At 52.9% G+C, this 23,937-nt stretch overlaps 1 protein-coding gene across 1 annotated transcript in view; it reads left to right on the top strand.

Annotated features, from left to right (window-relative positions):
* The first annotated feature begins 211 nt into the window (after positions 1 to 211).
* LOC140402878 (uncharacterized) overlaps positions 212 to 23,937 on the top strand; it is a 120,994-nt gene continuing 97,268 nt past the window's right edge. Inside the window, exon 1 of the mRNA XM_072490504.1 lies at positions 212 to 320. Within this exon, the coding sequence (XP_072346605.1) occupies positions 263 to 320 (58 nt within the window). The 5' untranslated portion in view covers positions 212 to 262. The remainder of the gene's footprint in view (positions 321 to 23,937) is intronic.

Genomic DNA, 23,937 nt, shown 5'->3' with positions numbered 1-23,937 from the left:
CGTGCTGTACCTGTCCTGGGAGTGTTTGATGGGGACAGTGTAGAGGGAGCTTTACTCTGTATCTAACCCCGTGCTGTACCTGTCCTGGGAGTGTTTGATGGGGACAGTGTGGAGGGAGCTTTCACATTTCCGGTCATAAGAAATTTTAGCATTTCCTATTTCGATTCCCAGTTAATTTATAATTGTTGTGCCTTTTGTTCGCAGGGTGAAGAATTCGATCGAGCTTTCTGCAGCTGAATAACGGAAGGTGACGGTTGCAGCTATGGCATTCGGAGTAAAGAATTGCCTATTGATCCTGATGCTGTGTGGCCTGTGCTCAGGTGAGAAGAGTGAAAACCACAAATAGAGTTTGAGAGAAAGCGAGATGGAGCGACTGACAGGGAGGGAGAGGGAGAGAGACAGACAGGAAGAGGCAGCGAAGGAGAGAGACAGTCAGAAAGGGAGAGAGAGGGGATCGAGAGACGGAAAGAGAGAGAGGGGGAGATGTTATATTACGTTGGTGTGGGGGAAGGCCGGCGTCTCATGAACATATGTTTTAGGTGTGTCCGAGACTGAGGGGATTTTAGCCGGCACTTTCAGATGTTATCGAACAAAGACCAAAGAAAAATTATAGCACAGGAACGGGCCCTTCGGCCCTCCCAGCCTGCGCCGATCCTTTATCTAAAACTGTCGCCTATTTTCCAAGGATCTACTTCCCTCTGTTCCCCGTCCGTTCATATATCTGTCTAGATGCATCTTAAATGATGCTACCGTGCCCGCCTCTACCACCCCCGCTGGCAAAGTGTTCCAGGCACCCACCACCCTCTGCGTAAAAAACTTTCCACACACATCTCCCTTAAACTTTCCCCCTCTCACTTTGAAATCGTGACCCCTAGTAATTGAGTCCCCCACTCTTGGAAAAAGCTTGTTGATATCCACCCTGTCCATACCTCTCATGATTTTGTAGACCTCAATGAGGTCCCCCACTCAACCTCCGTCTTTCTAATGAAAATAATCCTAATCTACTCAACCTTTCTTCATAGCTAGCACCCTCCATACCAGGCAACATCCTGGTGAACCTCCTCTGCACCCTCTCTAAAGCATCCACATTGGGCAGCACGGTAGCATTGTGGATAGCACAATTGCTTCATAGCTCCAGGGTCCCAAGTTCGATTCCCGGCTTGGGTCACTGTCTGTGCGGAGTCTGCACATCCTCCCCGTGTGTGCGTGGGTTTCCTCCGGGTGCTCCGGTTTCCTCCCACAGTCCAAAGATGTGCAGGTTAGGTGGATTGGCCATGACAAATTGCCCTTAGTGTCCAAAATTGCCCTTAGTGTTGGGTGGGGTTACTGGTTTATGGGGATTGGGTGGAGGTGTTAACCTTGGGTAGGGTGCTCTTTCCAAGAGCCGGTGCAGACCCGATGGGCCGAATGGCCTCCTTCTGCACTGTAAATTCTATGTCTATGTCTATATCCTTCTGGTAATGTGGCGACCAGAACTGCACGCAGTATTCCAAATGTGGCCCAACCAAAGTCCTATACAACTGTAACATGACCTGCCGACTCTTGTACTCAATACCCAGTCCGATGAAGGCAAGCATGCTGTATGCCTTCTTGACCACTCTATCGACCTGCGTTGCCACCTTCAGGGCACAATGGACCTGAACTCCCAGGTCTCTCTGCACATCAATTTTCCCCAGGACTCTTCCATTGACCGTATAGTCCGCTCTTGGATTAGATCTTCCAAAATGCATCACCTCGCATTTGCCTGGATTGAACTCCATCTGCCATTTCTCTGCCCAACTCTCCAATCTATCTATATTTTGCTGTATTCTCTGACAGTCCCCCTCGCTATCTGTAACTCCACCAATCTTAGTATCATCTGCAAACTTGCTAATCAGACCACCTATACCTTCGTCCAGATCATTTATGCATATCAGAAACAGTGGTCCGAGCACGGGTCCCTGTGGAACACCACTAGTCACCTTTCTCCATTTTGAGACACTCCCTTCCACCACTACTCTGTCTCCTGTTGCCCAGCCAGTTCTTTATCCATCTAGCTAGTACACCCTGAACCCCATGAGACTTCACTTTCTCCATCAGCCTACCATGGGGAACCTTATCAAATGCCTTACTGAAGTCCATGTATATGACATCTACAGCCCTTCCCTCATCAATCAACTTTGTCACTTCCTCAAAGAATTTTTGAGGAAGTCATGTCCGAGATCCTGGGAGGGAGGGTGACTCCGAGTCCAGAGGTGGCGATATTCGGAGTGTCGGAAGAGCCGGGGAGGGGGGGGAGAGGCCGACGTTTTGGCCTTTGCCTTCCTGGTTGCCCGGAGACGGATTTTGCTGGGATGGAGGGACTCGGAGCCCCCGAAGTCGGGGGTGGGGGTCAGAGACATGGCAGGGTTTCTCAGGCTAGAGAAAATGAAGCTCGCCTCAAGGGGTTCGTTACAGGGGTTCGCTCGGAGGTGACAGCCGTTCATCGACTTCTTCAAGGAGAATTGGGGGGGGGGCGTGGATGGAGCGGGGGAGGCATGGAAGTAACGAATAAGGGCAGGGAATCTAATGTATGGGTAGTTAGGGTTTAAGGCTGTTGGGTATGTTATTGTGGGGTTTTTGCGTTTGATGGATCTCTCTGTTGTTTAGAATGTTAAAATTATAAATGTCTCAATAAAATATTTTCTGAAACAAAATAAATTAACTATGAGTTTGTTCGTCTTCAGTAACTATAACTGTAGATTTGATTAATAAGATTAAGTATATATATAAAATGATAACTACATCTGCGCACTAAGCTATCTCTCTAACTTTGTTCACTCGTCACTCCTGATACAAAGAGGCGGGAACTCTCTCTCAGTCTACCTATTATTCATGTATCTGGTGCTGCCCCCTAGTGGTTATCTAGCACTTGCTTATGGATGTTAACCATTTACATATATTCAAATATACAGATCACTACATCCCCCCCTTTTTTAACACAGTTTCTATACTGTATAGAAAATTGTACAGTAAATTAAGCATAAAGAATGATATATATATTTGTACAAATGTAATGGTAATGATGACTATACACAGTGGAATAATATTTATAAGTCCATAATTTAGGAGTGAAGTCTGTTAGGTTTTTGTCTCCTTCTTGTTGACCTTCAGTTGTCGAAGTGGTGAATCTGAAATTTTGATAGTTTTGTGTATGTCAACTGGTTTCTTGGTGTGGAGTAAATTTTCTTGAAAAAGTGATTCATTGAAACTTTTTTTTCCAGAAAATATTTTATTGCAGCATTGGTAATTTTCACAGTTCAACAGATTAACATTTCTGAAACAACCGACACACACAAAACACCTAAACGGACAAAGAACAGAAAACAGAAAACAACGTCCCCTACTAACCCCGCCCTATTCCTTAATTACCCGTATAGTAAGTTCCCTGTCCTTATCTAACATTGCCATGCCTTCCCCCCCTTTCCCCCTCCCCCCCCTTACTGCTGATGTTCAATTTTCCTTGAAGAAATCGATGAACGGCTGCTATCTCCGGGCGAACCCTCGAGTTGATCCTCTCAAGGCAAACTTGATTTTCTCCAGACTGAGAAGCCCTGCCGTCTCGCTGACCCACATCCCTGATTTCGGGGGCTCCGACTCCCTCCATCTCAGTAAGATCCGCCTCCGGGCCACCAGAGAGGAGAAGGCCAGGACATCAGCGTCCCTCCCCGCCCTTGGCCCCCCGGATCTTCCGATATCCCAAATATTGAAAATTCTGGACTCGGAGTCACCCTGCCTTCCAGGACTTCCGACGTAACATCCGCAAACCCTCAATTCCGGACATGCCCAAAACATATGGACATGGTTGGCCGGGCTACCCCCACACCGCCCACATCTGTCCTCCACCTCCTCGAAGGACCTACTCATCCGGGCTACCGTCATGTGGGCCCTGTGGACCACCTTGAAGTGGATCAAACTGGGCCTAGCACAGGACGAGGCTGAATTCACTCTCCTCAAGGCTTTTTCCCACAGTCCAGTTTCCAACTCTCCTCCCAGCTCCTCTTCCCGCTTCCTCGTCACCTCCCTGAAAGGGGCCCCTTCCCACTCGGTGATTCGCCGAAACTTAAGGTTGGAAAAATCTGAGGTCGCAGTTCAATTTTCAGTGAGGCTCGTCTGTCGCGCCGGAAAATTGCTCCATCGGCAGGTTTGACGATGTAGGATCACGGTGCTGCCTACCGAAGAAGAGTAGCTGGAGCAAAACCATCCACCCTCTGCATTCTTTATTCTTCGCTTTTAACATTTTCAAAATTCTCAACATCTGCCCCCGCGCCCGTTTCCAACCCCGGCTGGTCCGACACCCCGAATGTGGCCTCCCGAGGGCCCGGGCCCAGTTTCACGCGCACCACTTTAGAGATTACCCTTAAAAACCTCCTTCCAATAATCCTCCAGCTTTGGACAGGGCCGAACCCGATGAACGTGGTTTGCGGGCCCCCCCCCCCCCCCGCCCCCCCCCCCCCCCCGCAACGTTCACACACATCTCCCCCCCCCCTCAAAGAGCCGGCCCATCCTCGCCCTTGTGAGGTGCGCTCCGTACACCACCTTCAGCTGTATCCACCCCGCGCACGAGGTGGAGGCGTTGACCCTCTGGAGCACCTCACACCAGAACCCCCTCCTCCATACCCTCCCCCAACTCTCTGGATTCTTTATTCTGCCTTTTGTCAGTGGGTCTGATTGAATTGTGCGTTGATCATAGCGTAATCTTTGTTTTTCTTGAGAATGGGTCGATGATCCGGATTTTGAAATCTGATCGCTGGCAATGTGGTTCTAATATCTCCGTTGAATAGCACTTGGGCTGGTGGAAGTCCTGCAGCTAATGGAGCTGCTCCGTGTGACCATAAAGCCAAATGAATGTCAGATTGTGAATCATTCGCTTTATTGACAAGTTGTTTAATGATGTTGTTCCACGATCAATGGCCACTAAAGCCAGGTTGTAGTCCAACTGAAGGCTTTAATAAGCTAGATGTTTCCCCCAGCGGCTCAGGTACAGAATGAGGGCTGCTGGGGCGGCACGGGCTCTTATACCCCGCCTAGCAGGGCGGAGCTGTTATACACTCTAGCCAATAGAAAGCATACAGTTTCCACCAATGGTGCTTTAGCTTATCAGGTACCGTAATACCTATAATACCACATTCACCCCCTGTTAAAAAAGAGTCTGGCGGGGGTGGTGGCCTGAAACTACAAAACATAACAACATGGTATAATTAGTTATGGAGGTACCGTAATACCTCCATACAGTGTTTAGTAACTATTTACAGATCTGGTAGCTATGTACATTTAGTGGTTTATATTTACAGATTACAGTTAAAATGAAGCAATCAGTCGATCGGGGGCCCTGGTCGTCCTCTGCGATCGTCGGAGCCTCGGTGGTGACTCTGGTGGAGGCTCGGGTGTCTGTGACTCCGGGAGCGTGGCTTCGACCTCCATGGCAGCTTCGTCACCCCTAGACGGCGCTGGTGGGGAAAACAGTTGTCCTGGGAAGGGAGCGCCTGCGGGGGGCATCGGTGGGTGGGGGGGGGGGCCTAGACGGGGCCGGCGGAAGGACCGATCCTCCTGTAAGGTGCCCCGGTGGAGGGGTGGGTGGGACTGGTGGCTGGAATGTGCGTGGGGTTCCGGCGGGTGCCAGGTCCCGTAGGGAGACCGTATCTTGTCGGCCGTCGGGGTACGCCACGTAGGCGTACTGGTTAGCCTGGAGCAGATGGACACGCTCGACCAACGGGTCCGACTTGTGCGCCCGCACGTGTTTTCGGAGCAGGATGGGTCCGGGTGCTGCCAGCCAGGTCGGGAGTGAGGACTCCGGGACGGAGGAGGACTTCCTGGGGAAGACAAGGAGACGTTCGTGAGGTGCCTGATTGGTGATCGTACAGAGCAGTGACCGGATGGAGTGGAGGGCATCCGGGAGGACTTCCTGCCAGCGGGAGACTGGGAGATTCCTGGACCGCTGCCGAATTTGAAGGTTAGACTTTGGAGGTTACACTGGAAGTCTAAACCCAGGAGTGTGGCCGCGCAGAGGTGGGGAAGGACGTAGAGACGGAAATTTTTGAACTCCCTTCCCTGGACTGTGAGCTTTGCTACACAAAACCCCTTTATCTCCACTGAGTGGGAACCGGAGGCCAGGGAGATTTTTTGATTAACAGGGTGGATGAGGAGGGAACAGCCCCTTACCGTGTCGGGGTGGATGAAGCTCTCCGTGCTCCCAGAGTCGATTAGGCAGGACGTCCCGTGCCCGTTGATGAAAACGGTCATCGTAGCGGTTGAGCGTGTTCGAGGCCGAGGCTGATCCAGGGTCACCGAGGCCAATCGCAGCAGTTGGGAATTCTGTTCGGGCAGTGTGTGGTCGGCCGAGCTGGGGTCCTGGGGGTTCATCCAAGATGGCGGCTCCCATTGGTCGCACATGGCCGGGGGTGCACAAAATGGCGGCGCCCATCCCTCCAACGTGGAAACCGCGGAACAAGATGGCGGCGCCTGGGGTCCGCACGTGGCCCTGGGATATGGAGGTGGCGGCGACCGCTGGCCGCACGGGGACCGTGGAGAAGTTTGTGGTTGCGGTCCGCATTCGCCGCCGGAGACCGCGGCCACCGCTCGGGCCTGACATACCCCCACGAAATGGCCCTTTTTGCCGCATCCCTTGCAGGTGGATGCGCGGGCCGGGCAGCGCTGGCGGGGGTGCTTGGCCTGCCCAACAAAATTAGCAGCGGAGCCCCCCGGGGTTGCCAGGCCTCCTTGCAGCGCAGGCCTGTGGGGGAACGGGGGAAGTCTCGGGGTCGGCCACGGCGGGGTTCCACGCTGCCCAGGGGGCTGCCGCGCGGTCGGGAATGTAGGCGCGGGCGTTCCTGGAGGCCACGTCCAGGTAGCCTGCAGGGGCCCGTGCCTCCCTGAGACCCAGGGTGTCCTTCTCTAACAGGCGCTGGCGGATTTGTGACGAAAGCATACCTGCCACGAAAGCGTCCCGGACTAAGAGTTCCGTGTGTTCGCTCGCTGAAACTTGTGGGCAGCTGCAGCTTCTTCCCAACACCAGGAGTGCGCGGTAGAATTCCTCCAGCGATTCCCCAGGGGTTTGTCGCCTTGTTGCAAGCAGGTGCCGGGCGTAGACCTGGTTTACCGGACAAATATAATGTCCTTTTAGCAGCTCTATTGCTGCATCGAAGCCTTCCGCTTCCTCGATGAGGGTGTAAATCTTCGGGCTCACCCTTGAGTGCAGGACGTGCAGTTTCTGCTCTCCCGTGGGTGTGCTTTCGGCCGTCTCGAGATACCCTTTAAAACACGCCAGCCAGTGTTTAAAGATTGCCGCGTGGGGGCTAAGTTGCAGACACTCCGACTTGATTCGGAGCTCCATCCTTTCTTCTTAATAAATCTAGCTTATTAAATTGATGCACGATCAATGACCACTAAAGCGAGGTTGGAGTCCAACTGAAGGCTTTAATAAGCTAGATGTTTCCCCCAGCAGCTCAGGTACAGAATGAGGGCTGCTGGGGTGGCACGGGTTCTTATACCCCGCCTAGCAGGGCGGAGCTATTATACACTCTAGCCAATAGAAAGCGTACAGTTTCCACCAACGGGGCTTTAGCCTATCAGGTACCGTAATACCTATAATACCACAGATGTGAACACCTTTTTCTACCTTTCCAAAGGATTGTGGGTAGTACGGGCTGGATGTCACAGGCCGACAATTGTAGTTGTTTGAAACTTCATGTCCACTCCCAACGAGCGAAACAAGGACCATTATCCAACATTGCAGTTTCCGGGATTCCGCGAGAATGTTTCTTTCCATGCCTCGAGGACTGAAGACGAAGTTAGATCTGGAAGTTTCATAACCCCCGGGTAGTTTGAATAGTAATCCATGACGAGAACGTAGTCACGACCAGTTGAGTGGAAGAGGTCAATCCCTACTTTTGTCCATGGTGATGTGATGAGTTCAATTTGCTGAAGTGTTTCGTTGCTTCCTGCCTGTTTTTGACAGGTTTCGCATGTTATGACCATGTCAGTGATACCCCTGTTTACCTCTAGCCTTGCTCTCCTTTCACATGTCTCGATACCGAGGTGTCCCTCGGGAATTTTCTGTCGGATTTCTGAACAAGGACTTTGCGGGATTGCAATTTGACCTTGCCTGAACAATTAAATCTGTTTGAATAAGAGCCGCGAGGTTTTGCTGCAGCTTTATACAACCCTGGTTAGACCACACTTGGAATATTGTGTCCCGTTCTGGTCGCCTCATTATAGGAAGGATGTGGATGCTTTGGAGAGGGTGCAGAGGAGATTTACCAGGATGCTGCCTGGACTGGAGGGCATGTCTTATGAAGAAAGGTTGAGGGAGCTCGGGCTTTTCTCACTGGAGCGAAGAAGGCAGAGAGTTGACTTGATAGAGGTGTACAAGGTGATGAGAGGCATGGATAGAGTGGATAGCCAGAGACTTTTCCCCAGGGGGGAAATGGCTGTCACGAGGGGACATAATGTTAAGGCGATTGGAGGAAGGTATAGGGGAGATGTCAGAGGTTCTTTACACAGAGAGTGGTGGGTGTGTGGAATGCACGGCCAGCAGAGGTGGTGGAGTCAGAGTCATTCGGGACATTTAAGCGACTCTTAGACAGGCACATGGACAGCAGTAAATTGAAGGGGTGGAGGTGAGGTTGATCTCCATTGGTGTGCTCTCTGTGGCAATGGTCCGTGATAGATGGACCTGCAATGATAAGCTCTTTCCCAGATGTATAAATCAAGGTGTATAAAGCGGCGCCGAGCCCCTCCGACCTCCACCTAGCCCCCGGAAGTGCGGGGAATTCCGCACTTTTGGGGGCTGTTGACGCCGGAGTCGTTGCCGCCGGATTCCCCCCCCCCCGGCGTGAAGACTTAGTCCCCAGAAAGGAGCATCCCGCCCTCTGCGTCCATTCAAAAGTGGTGGATTCAGATTTCTTCGCGCAGACCTTCCCGATGAAAGGTTTGCCCCCCCCCCCCCCCCCCCCCCCCCCCCCCAAAATTGACGAAACCCAGAAACCTCAGAACTGCTGTCCTTATCTTCTGGAGTTTTCATCTTTTGAATCGCTGCTATCTTTGCATCGTCAGGTTTGACACCTTTCGAGGATATGGCTCCTCCCAGGAAGTTCAATGAGGATTGTGCAAATGTCCACTTTGCCTATTCCATTTTAACTTGTTGATTCTCTCAAATACCTTTCTGAAACGTTGGATGTGCTCTTCCCCGGTCGTGGACCCGAATGATGATGTCGTCAACGCACTCCTTCAATTCCTTCCGTCAATTCCTTGACCCAGTGGAATATCTCAGATGCTGATATTGTTCCAAATGGCGGAAGGTTGAAGCAGAAGCGTCCAAAGGGAGTGTTGAAAGTATAAAGAACAAAGAAATGTACAGCACAGGGACAGGCCCTTCGGCCCTCCAAGCCCGTGCCGACCATGCTGCCCGACTAAACTACAATCTTCTACACTTCCTGGGTCCGTATCCCTCTATTCCCATCCTATTCATGTATTTGTCAAGATGCCCCTTAAATGTCACTATCGTCCCTGCTTCCACCACCTCCTCCGGTAGCGAGTTCCAGGCACCCACTACCCTCTGTGGAAAAAACTTGCCTCATACATCTAAAGAACAAAGAAAAGTACAATGTATAATAATCTGCTCGCGTCGCCGAGTTGCATTTGTCAAAATCCCTGCGAAGCGACTACATAGATACATAGAAGATAGGAGCAGGAGGAGGCCTTTTGGCCCTCCGAGCCCGCTCCGCCATTCATCACCATCATGGCTGACCATCCAACTCAATAGCCTAACCCTGCTTTCTCCCCATAGCCTGTGATAAACCAGCCCAGGTTATCTCTGTCCGAAATGGTTTACCCTGAATCCTCAGGCTGTGACCCCTGGTTCCGGACACCCCCCATCATTGGTGACATCTTCCCTGCATCCACCCTGTCCAGTCCCGTTAGAATTTTATAAGTCTCTATGAGATCCCCCCCTCATTCTTCTGAGCTCCACCGAGAACAATCCCAACTTCACTTGTGATTTCTTTGCGCTTTGGAGGGATAGTGTTCCCCACGAATATTTTTATTTAAATCTTTCGGATCTATGCAGATTCGAAGATCTCCAGACGTTTTTTTTTAACGCAAACCAAGGAGCTGACCCAGTCAGTCGGCTGTGTGACCCGAGATCTCATACCTTGTGATTGCAGTTGGTCAAGTTCTAAGTCTTAACCTTTCTCGCAAAGGAGCAGAAATTCTCCCGGGCGGATAAAATACCGGCTTGGCATCCTTCCGCATCGGTAACACGTCGTGACGTCGTCTCTCTGACGCATGAGGCACTTACGCGCATGCGCAGACCGGTATTCTGGCCATGCCTTTGAATACGGCAGGGTACATTTCTTCATCCATATTTGATGTTTCTTGAGTTGCCTTGTAAATTCTTTGAACAAGCTGCAAGCCATTGCAAGCTTGTGCGCCTAACAGTGACGATTTATCATTTGTAACAATTTCAAATCGTAGTGTCTTCTTAATTCTTTTGTTTGCGACTTTGAGATGGTGCAATCCCATTGACGCGATCTGATTAGGGCCTGTTTAGCTCAGTGGGCAAGGGCCTGTTTAGCTCAGTGGGCAAGGGCTGGTTTAGCTCAGTGGGCAAGGGCTGGTTTAGCTCAGTGGGCAAGGGCCTGTTTAGCTCAGCTCAGTGGGCAAGGGCCTGTTTAGCTCAGTGGGCAAGGGCCTGTTTAGCTCAGTGGGCAAGGGCCTGTTTAGCTCAGTGGGCAAGGGCCTGTTTAGCTCAGCTCAGTGGGCAAGGGGCCTGTTTAGCTCAGTGGGTAAGGGCCGGTTTAGCTCAGTGGGCAAGGGCCTGTTTAGCTCAGTGGGCAAGGGCCTGTTTAGCTCAGTGGGCAAGGGCCTGTTTAGCTCAGTGGGCAAGGGCCGGTTTAGCTCAGTGGGCAAGGGCCTGTTTAGCTCAGCTCAGTGGGCAAGGGCCTGTTTAGCTCAGTGGGCAAGGGCTGGTTTAGCTCAGTGGGCAAGGGCCTGTTTAGCTCAGCTCAGTGGGCAAGGGCCTGTTTAGCTCAGTGGGCAAGGGCCGGTTTAGCTCAGTGGGCAAGGGCCGGTTTAGCTCAGTGGGCAAGGGCCTGTTTAGCTCAGCTCAGTGGGCAAGGGCCTGTTTAGCTCAGTGGGCAAGGGCCTGTTTAGCTCAGCTCAGTGGGCAAGGGCCTATTTAGCTCAGTGGGCAAGGGCCTGTTTAGCTCAGCTCAGTGGGCAAGGGCCTGTTTAGCTCAGTGGGCAAGGGCCTGTTTAGCTCAGCTCAGTGGGCAAGGGCCTGTTTAGCTCAGTGGGCAAGGGCTGGTTTAGCTCAGTGGGCAAGGGCCGGTTTAGCTCAGTGGGCAAGGGCCTGTTTAGCTCAGCTCAGTGGGCAAGGGCCTGTTTAGCTCAGTGGGCAAGGGCCTGTTTAGCTCAGCTCAGTGGGCAAGGGCCTGTTTAGCTCAGTAGGCAAGGGCCGGTTTAGCTCAGTGGGCAAGGGCCGGTTTAGCTCAGTGGGCTAAACAGCTGGCTTGTAAAGCAGAACAAGGCCAGCAGCGCGGGTTCAACTCCCGTGCCAGCCGACCCGAACAGGCGCCGGAATGTGGCGACTAGGGGCTTTTCACAGTAACTTCAAACTCGTGACAATGAAAGATTATTGGGGCTGGTTTAGCACAGTGGGCTAAACAGCTGGCTTGTAAAGCAGAACAAGGCAGCAGCGCGGGTTCAATTCCCGTACCAGCCGACCCGAATGGGCGCCGGAATGTGGCGACTAGGGGCTTTTCACAGTAACTTCATTGAAGCCTACTTTTGACAATAAGCGATTATTATTATTATTATTACCATTGTAATCCTTCAGCCTACATGCAGCTGGTAGCATCTCATATCCCCCTGGAATCTTACTGAGATCCAAACTTGTGAGTGTGTCACAAGTTTGAACATTACGGGATAATTAAAAAACATTTTTTTCGAGTACCCAATTCATTTTTCCAATTAAGGGGCAATTTAGCGTGGCCAATCCACCTCCCCTGCACATCTTTGGGTTGTGGGGGCGAGACCCACGCAGACACGAGGAGAATGTTACAGGGATAATTGTTCACTTCAACTACGGGCAGCACGGCAGCGCTAGTAGCTAGCACTGTGGCTTCACAGCGCCAGGGTCCCGGGTTCGATTCCCCGCTGGGTCACTGTCTGTGCGGAGTCTGCACGTCCTCCCCGTGTCTGCGTGCGTTTCCTCCGGGCGCTCCGGTTTCCTCCCACAGTCCACAGACGTGCAGGTTTGGTGGATTGGCCGTGATAAATTGCCCTTAGCGACCAAAAAAGGTTAGGAGGGGTTATTGGGTTACGGGGATAGGGTGGAAGTGAGGGCTTAAGTGGGTCGGTGCAGACTCGATGGGCTGAATGGCCTCCTTCTGCCCTGTATGTTCTTTGTACAGAATTGAGTTGATTGTGTTGACTGGATGAGGATTGCTTGTCGCAGCTTTAGATTCCTCACGTCTCTCAATGATTCCCGCAAAAAAATGTATTTTCGAGTATTGGCGAATAATTCTCTTTGGTTTCCCCCCCCCCCCCCCCCCCCCCCCCGCTGAATCCACACTTCGAACTTCGATGTTCCTGTGGTTTGGTTTTGGAGTTTGAAATTGGACTGAGGATCTGCCTTGTGAGGCATCGTGATTGCGTTTTCCAGACTTTAAACATTGTTTGCCTTGAGCCGGGCATTTCCTTTTTAAGTGGGCGGTTCCACATCGCCAGCACATCGTGACGTCGTCTCTCTGATGCATGAGACACTTCCGCGCATGCGCAGACTGGTTTTCTTCTGGTCTCGCATTTTCTGGCGAAGTTCGCGTGTGCAGGCTTCGAGTGGCGTGCGTGCAAGATGGCTGACAGCCGAAACGTGCTTCTTCGCTGCTTGCGACACCATTTTAACACTCTCAACCTCGTGGTGGATGTCTGTGCCTTTTTCACGGTGATAATATTCGTTGTACTGGTTTGTACTTTGTTCATGAGCTGAACATTTCCCTATAGCAATTCTTAATGTCAGATCTTGCTGTCTTAATAATTTCTCTCTTAAACTCTCATCACTTATGCCATACACAATTTGATCACGGATTAGCAAGTCACGCAATGCTGCATGGTTGCAAGATTGCGCGAGTAATTTCAAATCAGTGACGAAGCTGGCGAATGATTCCCCATTTCCCAGCAAACGTTTGTTGAATCTGAATCCGTCAAAGACTTCATTCGGGCTCCCGGTTGCGGCCATGCGGAGCTAAGCCGCACGATTCGGCAGCTCCCGCGACTACGGACTTTCGGGCTCGCCAGAGGAGCCCCGGCGGAATTTTTTTTTACAGACAACCCGTGGGGAAGAGAAGAGAGCGGTCCCCTTCCCGACTTTTATGGACCGGACCCGAAGTGCAACGGCCAAAAAAAAGCGGCATTGGAGCTGCGGGAGAAGGGAGGGGAAAAAAAGCAAGATGGCGGCGGCCGGGGACAAAGAGGAGATGCAGGAATTCATCAAGCGCTGCTTCGAGGAGCGGAGGGGGCCGATGCCGCGGCATACGCGGGCACGATGCTCGGGGCGATGATGGGCGCGGAGGCCAATTCGAGGGCGCTGGAGCTGGACGGGGCGCACACCGGGTGCTGGCGAGGAGGCCCCAGGCAAACGAGCCGCCAAGGGCGATGGTGGGGAGATTTCACCGGTTCACGGACAGAGGGAGGGTCCTGAAATGGGCCAAGAAGGAGCGGAGCAGCAAGTGGGACAAGGCGGAGATCCGAATATACCCGGACTGGAGCGCGGAGGTCGCTAAGCGGAGAGCGGGTTTCAACCGGGCCAAAGCGGTGCTGCATCGGAAAGGAGTGAAATTTGGAATGTTGCAGCCAGCGCGACTGTGGGTCACATATAACGGCCAACAGCACTACTTCGAAACGCCCGAAGAGGCGTGGACCTTTATACAAAAGTTGGACTCAAACTGAGGGTTTGTGAGGGTGGGGGGTGTTTGAGGGTTGAGGTATGGTGGTTGTTGTATATAGGGGGTCAATCACGTGCAGGGAATGTTATATGGGCCGGGGGAGAGAGACTAGGCCGCGACAGGAGCTGCGTCGGGGGGGGAGGGGGGGGGGGCGGGGCAGGCTTTGGAAAGCACGGGGTTTTCTTTCCCGCGCGCGGGAAGAAAGGCGGGAAGGGGAACGAAGGATTGATTGGGAGACTCCCACACGGGGGGGTCAAAGGGGGAAGCCGGGGTCAGGTGTCAGCTGACTTACGGGAGTGACATGGGGGGGGGGGGCAAAAAAGCTGAACAGGGGTCTAGCGGGGGGAGGGGAGGGGGGTGAAGGGGGGGGAGGGGGGGAAGAGGGGGAAAAAGCGTTGCTGCTGTACTGGCCGAAAGGGAATGGGACACAGAAGAGGTGGACGGGGGTCCCCCCGGCTGGGGGACTGGAGGGCGAGGGAGACGCGGACAGGGGACTGGCCCAGAAAAGGAGATTGGGGATGGGGTGGGGGGGGTGAGAGCCCCTCCAATCCGGCTGATAACGTGGAACGTGAGGGGCCTGAATGGGCCGGTGAAGAGGGCTCGAGTGTTCGCGCACTTGAAGGGACTGAAGGCAGATGTGGCCATGCTCCAAGAGACTCACCTGAAGGTGGCGGACCAGGTTAGGTTAAGCAGGGGATGGGTAGGACAGGTATTCCACTCGGGACTGGACGCAAAGAATAGAGGGGTGGCAATTCTGGTGGGAAAGCAGGTGTCATTTGAGGCCAAGACTATCGTAGCGGCCAATGGAGGGAGATATGTGATGGTGAGCGGTAGGTTGCAAGGGACGTGGGTGGTGTTGGTAAACGTATACGCCCCGAACTGGGATGATGCCGATTCATGAAGCGCATGTTGGGGCGCATTCCGGACCTGGAGGTAGGAGGCCCGATAATGGGAGGGGACTTCAATACAGTGTTGGATCCAGCACTAGACCGCTCCAAATCAAGGACGGGAAAGAGGCCGGCGGCGGCCAGGGTGCTCAGGGGGTTTATGGACCAGATGGGGGGAGTGGACCCATGGAGGTTTGCAAGGCCGCAGGCCAGGGAATTTTCTTTCTTCTCCACGTGCACAAGGCCTACTCCCGGATAGATTTCTTTGTGCTGGGCAGGGCGCTCATCCCGAGGGTGGAGGGGACGGAGTATTCGGCCATAGCCGTTTCGGACCATGCCCCACACTGGGTGGAACTGGAGCAGGGAGAGGAGAGGGACCAACGCCCATTGTGGCAGCTGGATGTGGGACTGCTGGCGGATGAGGTGGTGTGTGGGAAGGTGAGGGGGTGTATTGAAAGGTACTTGGAGGCCAACGACAACGGGGAGGTGCGGGTGGGGGTGGTATGGGAGGCATTGAAGGCGGTGATCAGGGGCGAGCTAATCTCCATTAGGGCTCATCGGGAGAAGACAGAGGGTATGGAAAGGGAGAGGTTAGTGGGGGAGATTTTGAGAGAGGACAGGAGATACACAGAGGCCCCGGAGGAAAGATTACTTGGGGAAAGACGACGGCTCCAGACGGAGTTTGACCTGTTGACCACAGGGAAGGCGGAGGCACAGTGGAGGAAAGCGCAGGGGGCGACGTATGAGTATGGGGAAAAGGCGAGTCGGATGCTGGCACACCAGCTCCGTAAGAGGATGGCAGCGAGGGAAATAGGGGGAATCAAAGATGGAAGGGGAGCCACGGTTCGGAGTGCGACGAAAATAAACGAGGTATTCAAGGCCTTTTATGAAGAGCTGTACAGATCCCAGCCCCCAGGGTGGGGGAAGAGGGGATGAGACGATTCCTAGACCAACTGAGGTTCCCGAGGGTGGAGGAGCAAGAGGTGGTTGGTTTGGGGGCACCAATCGGGTTGGAGGAGCTGAGCAAGAGTTTGGGGAGGCGGGGAAGGCCCCGGGGCCGAACGGGTTCCCGGTGGAGTTCTACAGAAAGTACGTAGACCTGTTGGCCCCGCTACTAGTGAGGACCTTTAACGAGGCAAGAGAGGAGGGGACCCTGCCCCCGACAATGTCGGAGGCGACAATTTCCTTGATTCTAAAGCGAGACAAGGATCCACTGCAATGTGGATCGTACAGGCCGATCTCGCTCCTCAATGTGGACGCTAAGTTATTGGCAAAAGTGCTGGCCACGAGGATTGAGGATTGTGTCCCGGGGGTGATTCATGAGGACCAGACGGGATTCGTAAAGGCCAGGCAATTCAACACTAATGTGCGGCGGCTCTTAAACGTGATAATGATGCCATCGGAGGAGGGAGAGGCGGAGATAGCGGCAGCTATGGACGCAGAAAAGGCCTTTGACCGAGTAGAGTGGGAGTACCTCTGGGAGGTGTTGCGTAGGTTAGGGTTCGGGGGAGGGTTTATTAGCTGGGTTAAGCTCCTTTACAGAGCCCCGGTGGCGAGTGTAGTGACGAACCGGCGGAGGTCGGAGTACTTTCGGCTGTACCGAGGAACGAGGCAGGGGTGCCCCCTGTCCCCCCTGTTGTTTGCATTGGCGATCGAACCCTTGGCCATGTCACTGAGGGAGTCTAATAAATGGAGGGGGGTGGTCCGAGGGGGAGAAGAGCATCGGGTGTCGCTATACGCGGATGACCTGTTGCTGTACGTAGCGGTTCCAATGGAGGGGATGGTGCAGGTCATGCAGACTCTTAGGGAGCTTGCGGAGTTCTCGGGCTATAAGCTCAATGTAGGGAAGAGTGAGTTTTTTGTATTACAGGCGGGGGAACCAAGAAAGAGAGATAGGGGACCTACCGCTGAGGAGGGCGGAGGGAAGCTTTTGGTACCTGGGGATCCAGATAGCCAGGAGTTGGGGGGCCCTACATAAACTGAATCTGACGAGGTTGGTGGACCAAATGGAGGAGGACCTCAAAAGATGGGACATGTTACCGCTCTCGCTGGCGGGTAGAGTGCAGTCGGTCAAAATGGTGGTCCTTCCGAGGTTTCTGCTTGTGTTTCAGTGCCTTCCCATCGTGATCACCAAGGCCTTTTTCAAGAGAGTAGGTAAGTGTATTATGGGGTTTGTGTGGGCGAATAAGACCCCGAGGGTAAGGAGAGGGTTCCTGGAACGCAGCAGGGACCGAGGAAGGTTGGCGCTGCCAGACCTAGGGAGCTACTACTGGGCAGCAAATGTGGCGATGATCCGCAAGTGGGTTATGGAGGGAGAAGGGGCGGCATGGAAGAGGATGGAGATGGCGTCCTGCAAAGGAACGAGCCTGGGGGCGTTGGTGATGGCACCACTGCCGCTCTCGCCGACAAAGTACACCACGAGCCCGGTGGTGGCGGCAACGTTAAGGATCTGGGGCCAGTGGAGACGGCACAGGGGTGCAGTGGGAGCCTCGGTGTGGTCCCCGATCAGGGGTAACCACCGGTTTGTCCCGGGGAAGATGGACGGGGGGTTCCAGGGCTGGCATCGGGCGGGGATTAGAAGAATGGGGGACCTGTTCATTGACGGGACATTTGCGAGCCTAGGGGCGCTGGGGGAGAAGTTTGAGCTACTCCCAGGAAACGCATTTAGATATATGCAGGTGAGGGCTTTTGTGAGGCGACAGGTCAGGGAATTCCCGTTGCTCCCGGCACAAGAAATTCAAGACAGGGTGATCTCGGGTGTATGGGTCGGGGAGGGCAAGGTGTCGGAAATACACCAGGAGTTGAAAGAAGAGGGGGAAGCACTGGCAGAAGAGTTGAAGGGTAAATGGGAGGAGGAGCTGGGGGAGGAGATCGAGGAAGGTCTGTGGGCTGATGCCCTAGGTAGGGTTAATTCCTCCTCGTGTGCCAGGCTCAGTCTGATACAATTTAAGGTGGTTCACAGAGCGCACTTGACGGGGGCGAGGTTGAGTAGGTTCTTTGGGGTAGAAGACAGATGTGGAAGGTGCGCAGGGAGCCCGGCGAACCATGTCCATATGTTTTGGTCATGCCCGGCACTGGAGGGGTTCTGGAGAGGAGTGGCGGGAGCAATATCTCAGGTGGTGAAAGTCCGGGGTCAAGCCAAGCTGGGGGCTGGCACTATTTGGAGTAGTGGACGAGCCGGGAGTGCAGGAGGCGAAAGAGGCCGGCATTCTGGCCTTTGCGTCCCTAGTAGCCCAGCAAAGGGTCTTGCTAATGTGGAAGGAGGCGAAGCCCCCTTGCCTGGAGGCCTGGACAAATGATATGGCTGGGTTCATAAAGTTAGAGGATAAAGTTTGCCTTGAGAGGGTCTGCGCAGGGGTTCTACAGGCGGTGGCAACCGTTCCTAGACTATCTCGCGGAGCGTTAGAGGAAGGTCGGTCAGCAGTAGCAGCAACCCTCGGGGGGGGGATTGGGGATTGCTTGGGGGGGTGGATGAGCAGGAGATAACATGAAGGGTTGGGGAAACTGGCACGTACGGGAGAGAGCCAGTGTATAAAGCTATGTAAATATACCATTTTGCCATGTATATATCTTGCTCAGTGCGATTTCGTGTTATTTTGTTATGGGGGGGGGGGGTGGTTATTGTTTGTAAGAGGAAAAAATTGTGTTGGTAAAAACTTTAATAAATATATATATATTTTTTAAAAGACTTCATTCGTCTGAATTTTCCAGTGGTCATCAAATTTGTTTAGTATAATGTCAAATTTGCTTCTGTCCTGTCCTTCCGGAGCAATGCAATCTTCCTAGCGGTGGTTAAATCATGAGCCTCTAAATAAATTTGAAACTGTTGCTTGAACGATCTCCAATTGGAAATAAGATTACCGGTTGTCTTGGGTTGGCGTGGAGCTTGTGCGTGGTCCGTCGAGGTGGTTTTTCTGCGAAGGATCCGATTGCTGCGAAGCTTCCCCAGTTGAATAGCTGCTACGACTTTGTTCTTTTCTTCAATTTTCTAATCCAACTCGTTAGTCTTTTCGAAGCCAAGACCTGGTACCATGTTATATTACGTTGTGTAATATCTTGATACTCAATTTGCTTTCTGCCAGCATGGCCGTATGCCTGATGAACATGTAACCATAAGACCATAAGACATAGGAGCGGAAGTCAGGCCATTCGGCCCATCGAGTCCACTCCACCATTCAATCATGGCTGATTTCAACACGATTTACCCGCTCTCTCTCCATAGCCCTTAATTCCTCGAGAACACTCGAAGTCTTCGAATAAAGCAAATACTGTTTATTGAGTAACGATTATAAGTTAACTACAAGTTTGTTCACTCTTCTATAACTATATGATTAGATAAATAAGATTAAGTATATATATGAAATGAGGCTGGTTTAGCACAGGGCTAAATCGCTGGCTTTGAAAGCAGACCAAGGCAGGCCAGCAGCACGGTTCAATTTCCGTACCAGCCTCCCCGAACAGGCGCCGGAATGTGGCGACTAGGGGCTTTTCACAGTAAGTATATATCTGGTGCTGCCGTCTCCTGGTTATCTAGCACTTGCTGACGGATGTCAACCCTTTACACACACGCAGCTATATAGATCACGACAGGAGACAGACTGTGACAGGCAGAGAGAGAAAGAGGGGGAGACAGAGAAGGGAAGAGAGAGTGAGAGACGGAAAACAAGCCTACCCAACCCTTCTTTGTAACTTAAATCGGTGGAAGGGTTTAGGGGGTGAGGGATAATCATTGCGAGGCGTACACACACGTAACTCCTCAAAACAACTCCTCTGTCACTCTGCGGGCTGGCGAGCGGGAAATTCCGAAACCAGAAGCATTACAGCGCCACCAATGGGCGGAGAGTGTAATTGCAGCGTTACAGGTTTACATGGAATGTTTCCATCAGAAGCAATGAGAAGGCAGTGGGTGTGGCAGGTCTACAATATCTGCTGAATGCGGAGCTGTGGATAGTAATGGCAGAGGCTCCTGCTTTCAGTCTATTCGACCTATACGGGCATCAACTGATTTGTTCTCCCCGTGTCTGCGTGGGTTTCCCCCGGGTGCTCCGGTTTCCTCCCACAGTCCAAAGACGTGCAGGTTAGAGCGGATTGGCCGTGCTAAATTGCCACTCAGTGTCCAAAAAGGTTAGGTGCGGCAGCGCGGTAGCACAGTGGTTAGCACTGTTGCCTCACAGCTCCATGGCCCCCAGGTTCGATTCCCGGCTTGGGTCGCTGTCTGTGCGGAGTCTGCACGTCCTCCCCGCGTCTGCGTGGGTTTCCTCCGGGTGCTCCGGTTTCCTCCCACAGTCCAAAGATGTGCGGGTTAGGTGGATTGTCCGTGCTAAATTGCCCCTTAGTGTCCAAAGATGTGCGGGTTGGGTGGATTGGCCGTGCTAAATTGTCCCTTAGTGTCCAAAGATGTGCAGGTTAGGTGGATTGGCCGTGCTAAATTGTCCCTTAGTGTCCAAAGATGTGCGGGTTAGGTGGATTGGCCGTGCTAAATTGTCCCTTAGTGTCCAAAGATGTGCAGGTTAGGTGGATTGGCCGTGCTAAATTGTCTCTTGGTGTCCAAAGATGTGCGGGTTAGGTGGATTGGCCGTGCTAAATTGTCCCTTAGTGTCCAAAGATGTGCAGGTTAGGTGGATTGGCCGTGCTAAATTGCCCCTTAGTGTCCAAAGATGTGCAGGTTAGGTGGATTGGCCGTGCTAAATTGTCCCTTAGTGTCCAAAGATGTGCAGGTTAGGTGGATTGGCCGTGCTAAATTGTCCCTTAGTGTCCAAAGATGTGCAGGTTAGGTGGATTGGCCGTGATAAATTGCCCGTTAGTGTCCAAAAAAGGTTAGGAGGGGTTATTGGGTTACGGGAATAGGGTGGAAGTGAGGGCTTAAGTGGGTCGGTGCAAACTCGATGGGCCGAATGTTCTATGTACTGGGTTACGGGGATAGGGTGGAGGTGTGGGCTGATATATGGTGGTCTTTCCAAGGGCCTGTGCAGACTCGATGGGCCGAATGGCCGCCTTCCTGCCCTGTAAACTCTATGCTGACAGACAAATTGACACTCACAGGTTTCATTCAAATACAACTTTATTTCACCCACCCTGAGACCCTCCCGTTACGGGCTCATTCAAACAGGCACCTAATTCGCACCCCTCACAACTTGAACCAAAATATACGACCCGGGAGAGAGAGGACCTGGCCAGCCTCGCTCTGGAGGGTGCGCGCTGTGAGCTCTTGCGAATGTTGATCCCAGGGTTATCGCTGCCCAACCCGCGGATGCGGCCGATTTCTGTCAGGTTTAAGTTAAACAGTCCTGTGGGTGCATGGGCGTCATTCGTCCTCGAGGGAACCGTGACCTCGCTGTTCCAAAACAAAGGGTCAGCAGTACAATGTCCAGTTGGCGTCCCTCCGGTTCTACTGATACCCACCAGAGCCGCTCTGCGCGGGTCTGTGAAGGGGAGGCCGCGCCTCACCAACTTGGTCGAGTTTTCTGAGGAGATGCCAAAGGTAATTGATGAGGGGAGGGCGGTGGATGTTGTTTACGTGGACTTCAGTAAAGCCTTTGACAAGGTGCCTCATGGCAGACTGGTCCATATTCACGGCCCCGGCAGCTAACCTGGACGAGTCCGCGACCACCGTCACAGCCTTCATCAGTGTTCTCCAATCGGAAACCCTGGCTCAACCCAAAAGGTTCACTCCCTGCCGACGTTCCGGACGGAGGCGTTCAAGTCAGACGACCCTGACCTGTATAAGAAAGCAAGGCCAGGGGGAATTTCTGGGGCTGGAGCATCCCGAACCGATCGGGTTCTATGCCCGCTTTGAGCAGTCAGCCAGTGTATCAGTGCCACCCGCCCTGGACGCGCCCGTACCCACTATTACCGCCTCAGAGGCAAGAGCTGCCTTCTTGAAAGTGAATCCGCGGAAAGCGACGGGCCCCGACGGAGTCCCTGGGCGAGCACTCAGAGCCTGCGCAGACCAGCTGGCGAGTGTATTCGCAGATATCTTCACCGCCTCACTCCCCCGCTCCGAGGTCCCCACCTCCTTCAAGAAGACCACCACAATACCAGCACCAAAGAAGAACAAGGTAGCCTGCCTCAACGACTACCGACCGGTGGCCCTGACGTCTGTTATCATGAAATGCTCCGAGCGGCTAGTGATGAGACGGATCACCGCCAGCCTCCCAGACGGTCTCGGTCCGCTGCAGTTTGCCTATCGCCACAACCGGTCCACAGCAGACGCTATCTCCCTGGCTCTGCAATCAACACTCGAGCACCTCGACAACAAGGACACCTATGTAAAGACTGCTGTTCATCTACTACAGTTCCGCCTTCAACACCATTATCCCGACAAGACTAATAACCAAACTCCGCAACCTTGGACTTGACCCCTCCCTGGGCAGCTCGACTTCCTCACCAACAGACCGCAATCTGTCAGGATAGGCAACAGCACCTCCTCCACAATAGTCCCCAACACCGGGGCCCCGCAAGGATGTGCGCTCAGTCCTCTTCTGTACTCCCTGTACACACACGACTGTGTGGCAAGATTTAACTCCAACTCAATCTATAAGTTTGCGGTTGATACAGCTGTGGTGGGCCGTATCTCAAACAACGACGATTCAGACTACAGGAGGGAGATAGATCACTCGGTTGCATGGTGTAGCGGAAACAACCTCTCTCTAAACGTTGGAGCTGATCATCGACTTCAGGAAGCGGAGCACGACACCCCCCTCCCCGTCTGCATCAATGGCTCCGAAGTGGAGATGGTCGATAGCTTTACGTTCCTGGGGGTCACCATCACCAACAGTCTGTCCTGGTCCACTCACGTTGATGCAACAGTCAAGAAACCCCAACAACGTCTCGACTTCCTACGGAAGCTAAAGAAATTTGGCATGTCTGCATCGACTCTCACAAACCTCTCCAGATGTGCGATAGAGAGCATCCTATCCGGCTGCATCACAGCTGGTACGGCAACTGCTCGGCCCAAGATCGCAAGAAGCTGCAGAGTGTGGTGAACTCAGCCCAGCGCATCACACAAGCTCGCCACCCCCACATCGATTCTGTCTACACCTCCCGCTGCCTCAGGCAGGCAGACAGCATTGTCAGAGACCCCTCCCACCCAGGCATTGCCTTCTTCCAGACCCTTCCATCAGGCAGAAGGTACAGAAGTTTGAAGACCCGCACATCCAGACACAGGAACAGCTTCTTCCCCACAGCTACCAGACTCCTCAACGACTCCCCCTCGGACTGATCTGTTCCCTGTAAGAACACTATTCACGACGCCCTATGCTGCTCTTGCTCATGTATTTGCTTTGATTGGCCCCTTGTTGGGCACTGTAACCAATCACTGTCTGTCGATATACCATTGTCAATGTTCTCTGTCGGTTATACTCTTGTCGACTATGTACGTACTGTGTACGTTCCCTCGGCCGCAGAAAAATACTTTTCACTGTACTTCGGTACGGGTGACAATAAATCAAATCAAATTAAAATCAAGTCACACGGGATCAGAGGTGAGGTGTTATGATGGATACAGAACTGGCTCGGTCACAGGGTAGCAGGAGAAGGTGTTTTTCTGAATGGAAGGCTGTGATTGGTGGTGTTCCACAGGGATCGGTGCTGGAGCCTCTGCTGTTTGTGGTGTCCATAAACGGTTTGGAGGAGAATGTAGCCGGTCTGATTGGTCCGTTCGCGGATGACACCAAGGTTGGAGGAGTGGCCGATCGTGTTGAGGATTGTCAGAGGATGCAACAGGACATAGATAGGTTGGCGACTTGGGCAGAGAAATGGCAAATGCAGTTTAATCCGGAGAAATGTGCGGTAATGCATTTTGGTTGGTCTAACACAGAGCGGAAATATACCGTAAATGGCAAAACTCTTCGGGATATAGAAAGTCAGAGATCTGGGCGTGCAGGTCCACAGATCTTTTAAGGTGGCAACACAAGTGGACCAGGTCGTCAAGAAAGCAGATGGAATGCTCGCCTTCATTGGACGGGGCATCGAGTATAAAAACTGGCGAGTCAGGCTGCAGTTGTACGGAACCTTGGTAAGGCCGCACTTGGAATGTTGCGGACAATTCTGGTCGCCACGCTACCGGAAGGAGGTGGAGGCTTTGGAGA

Source organism: Scyliorhinus torazame, chromosome 26, assembly GCF_047496885.1.
Source record: "Scyliorhinus torazame isolate Kashiwa2021f chromosome 26, sScyTor2.1, whole genome shotgun sequence".
In the NCBI taxonomy this organism is placed as follows: domain Eukaryota; kingdom Metazoa; phylum Chordata; class Chondrichthyes; order Carcharhiniformes; family Scyliorhinidae; genus Scyliorhinus; species Scyliorhinus torazame.
The sequence above is the reverse complement of the archived record's forward strand: the minus strand, read 5'-3'. Positions and strand labels throughout refer to the sequence as shown.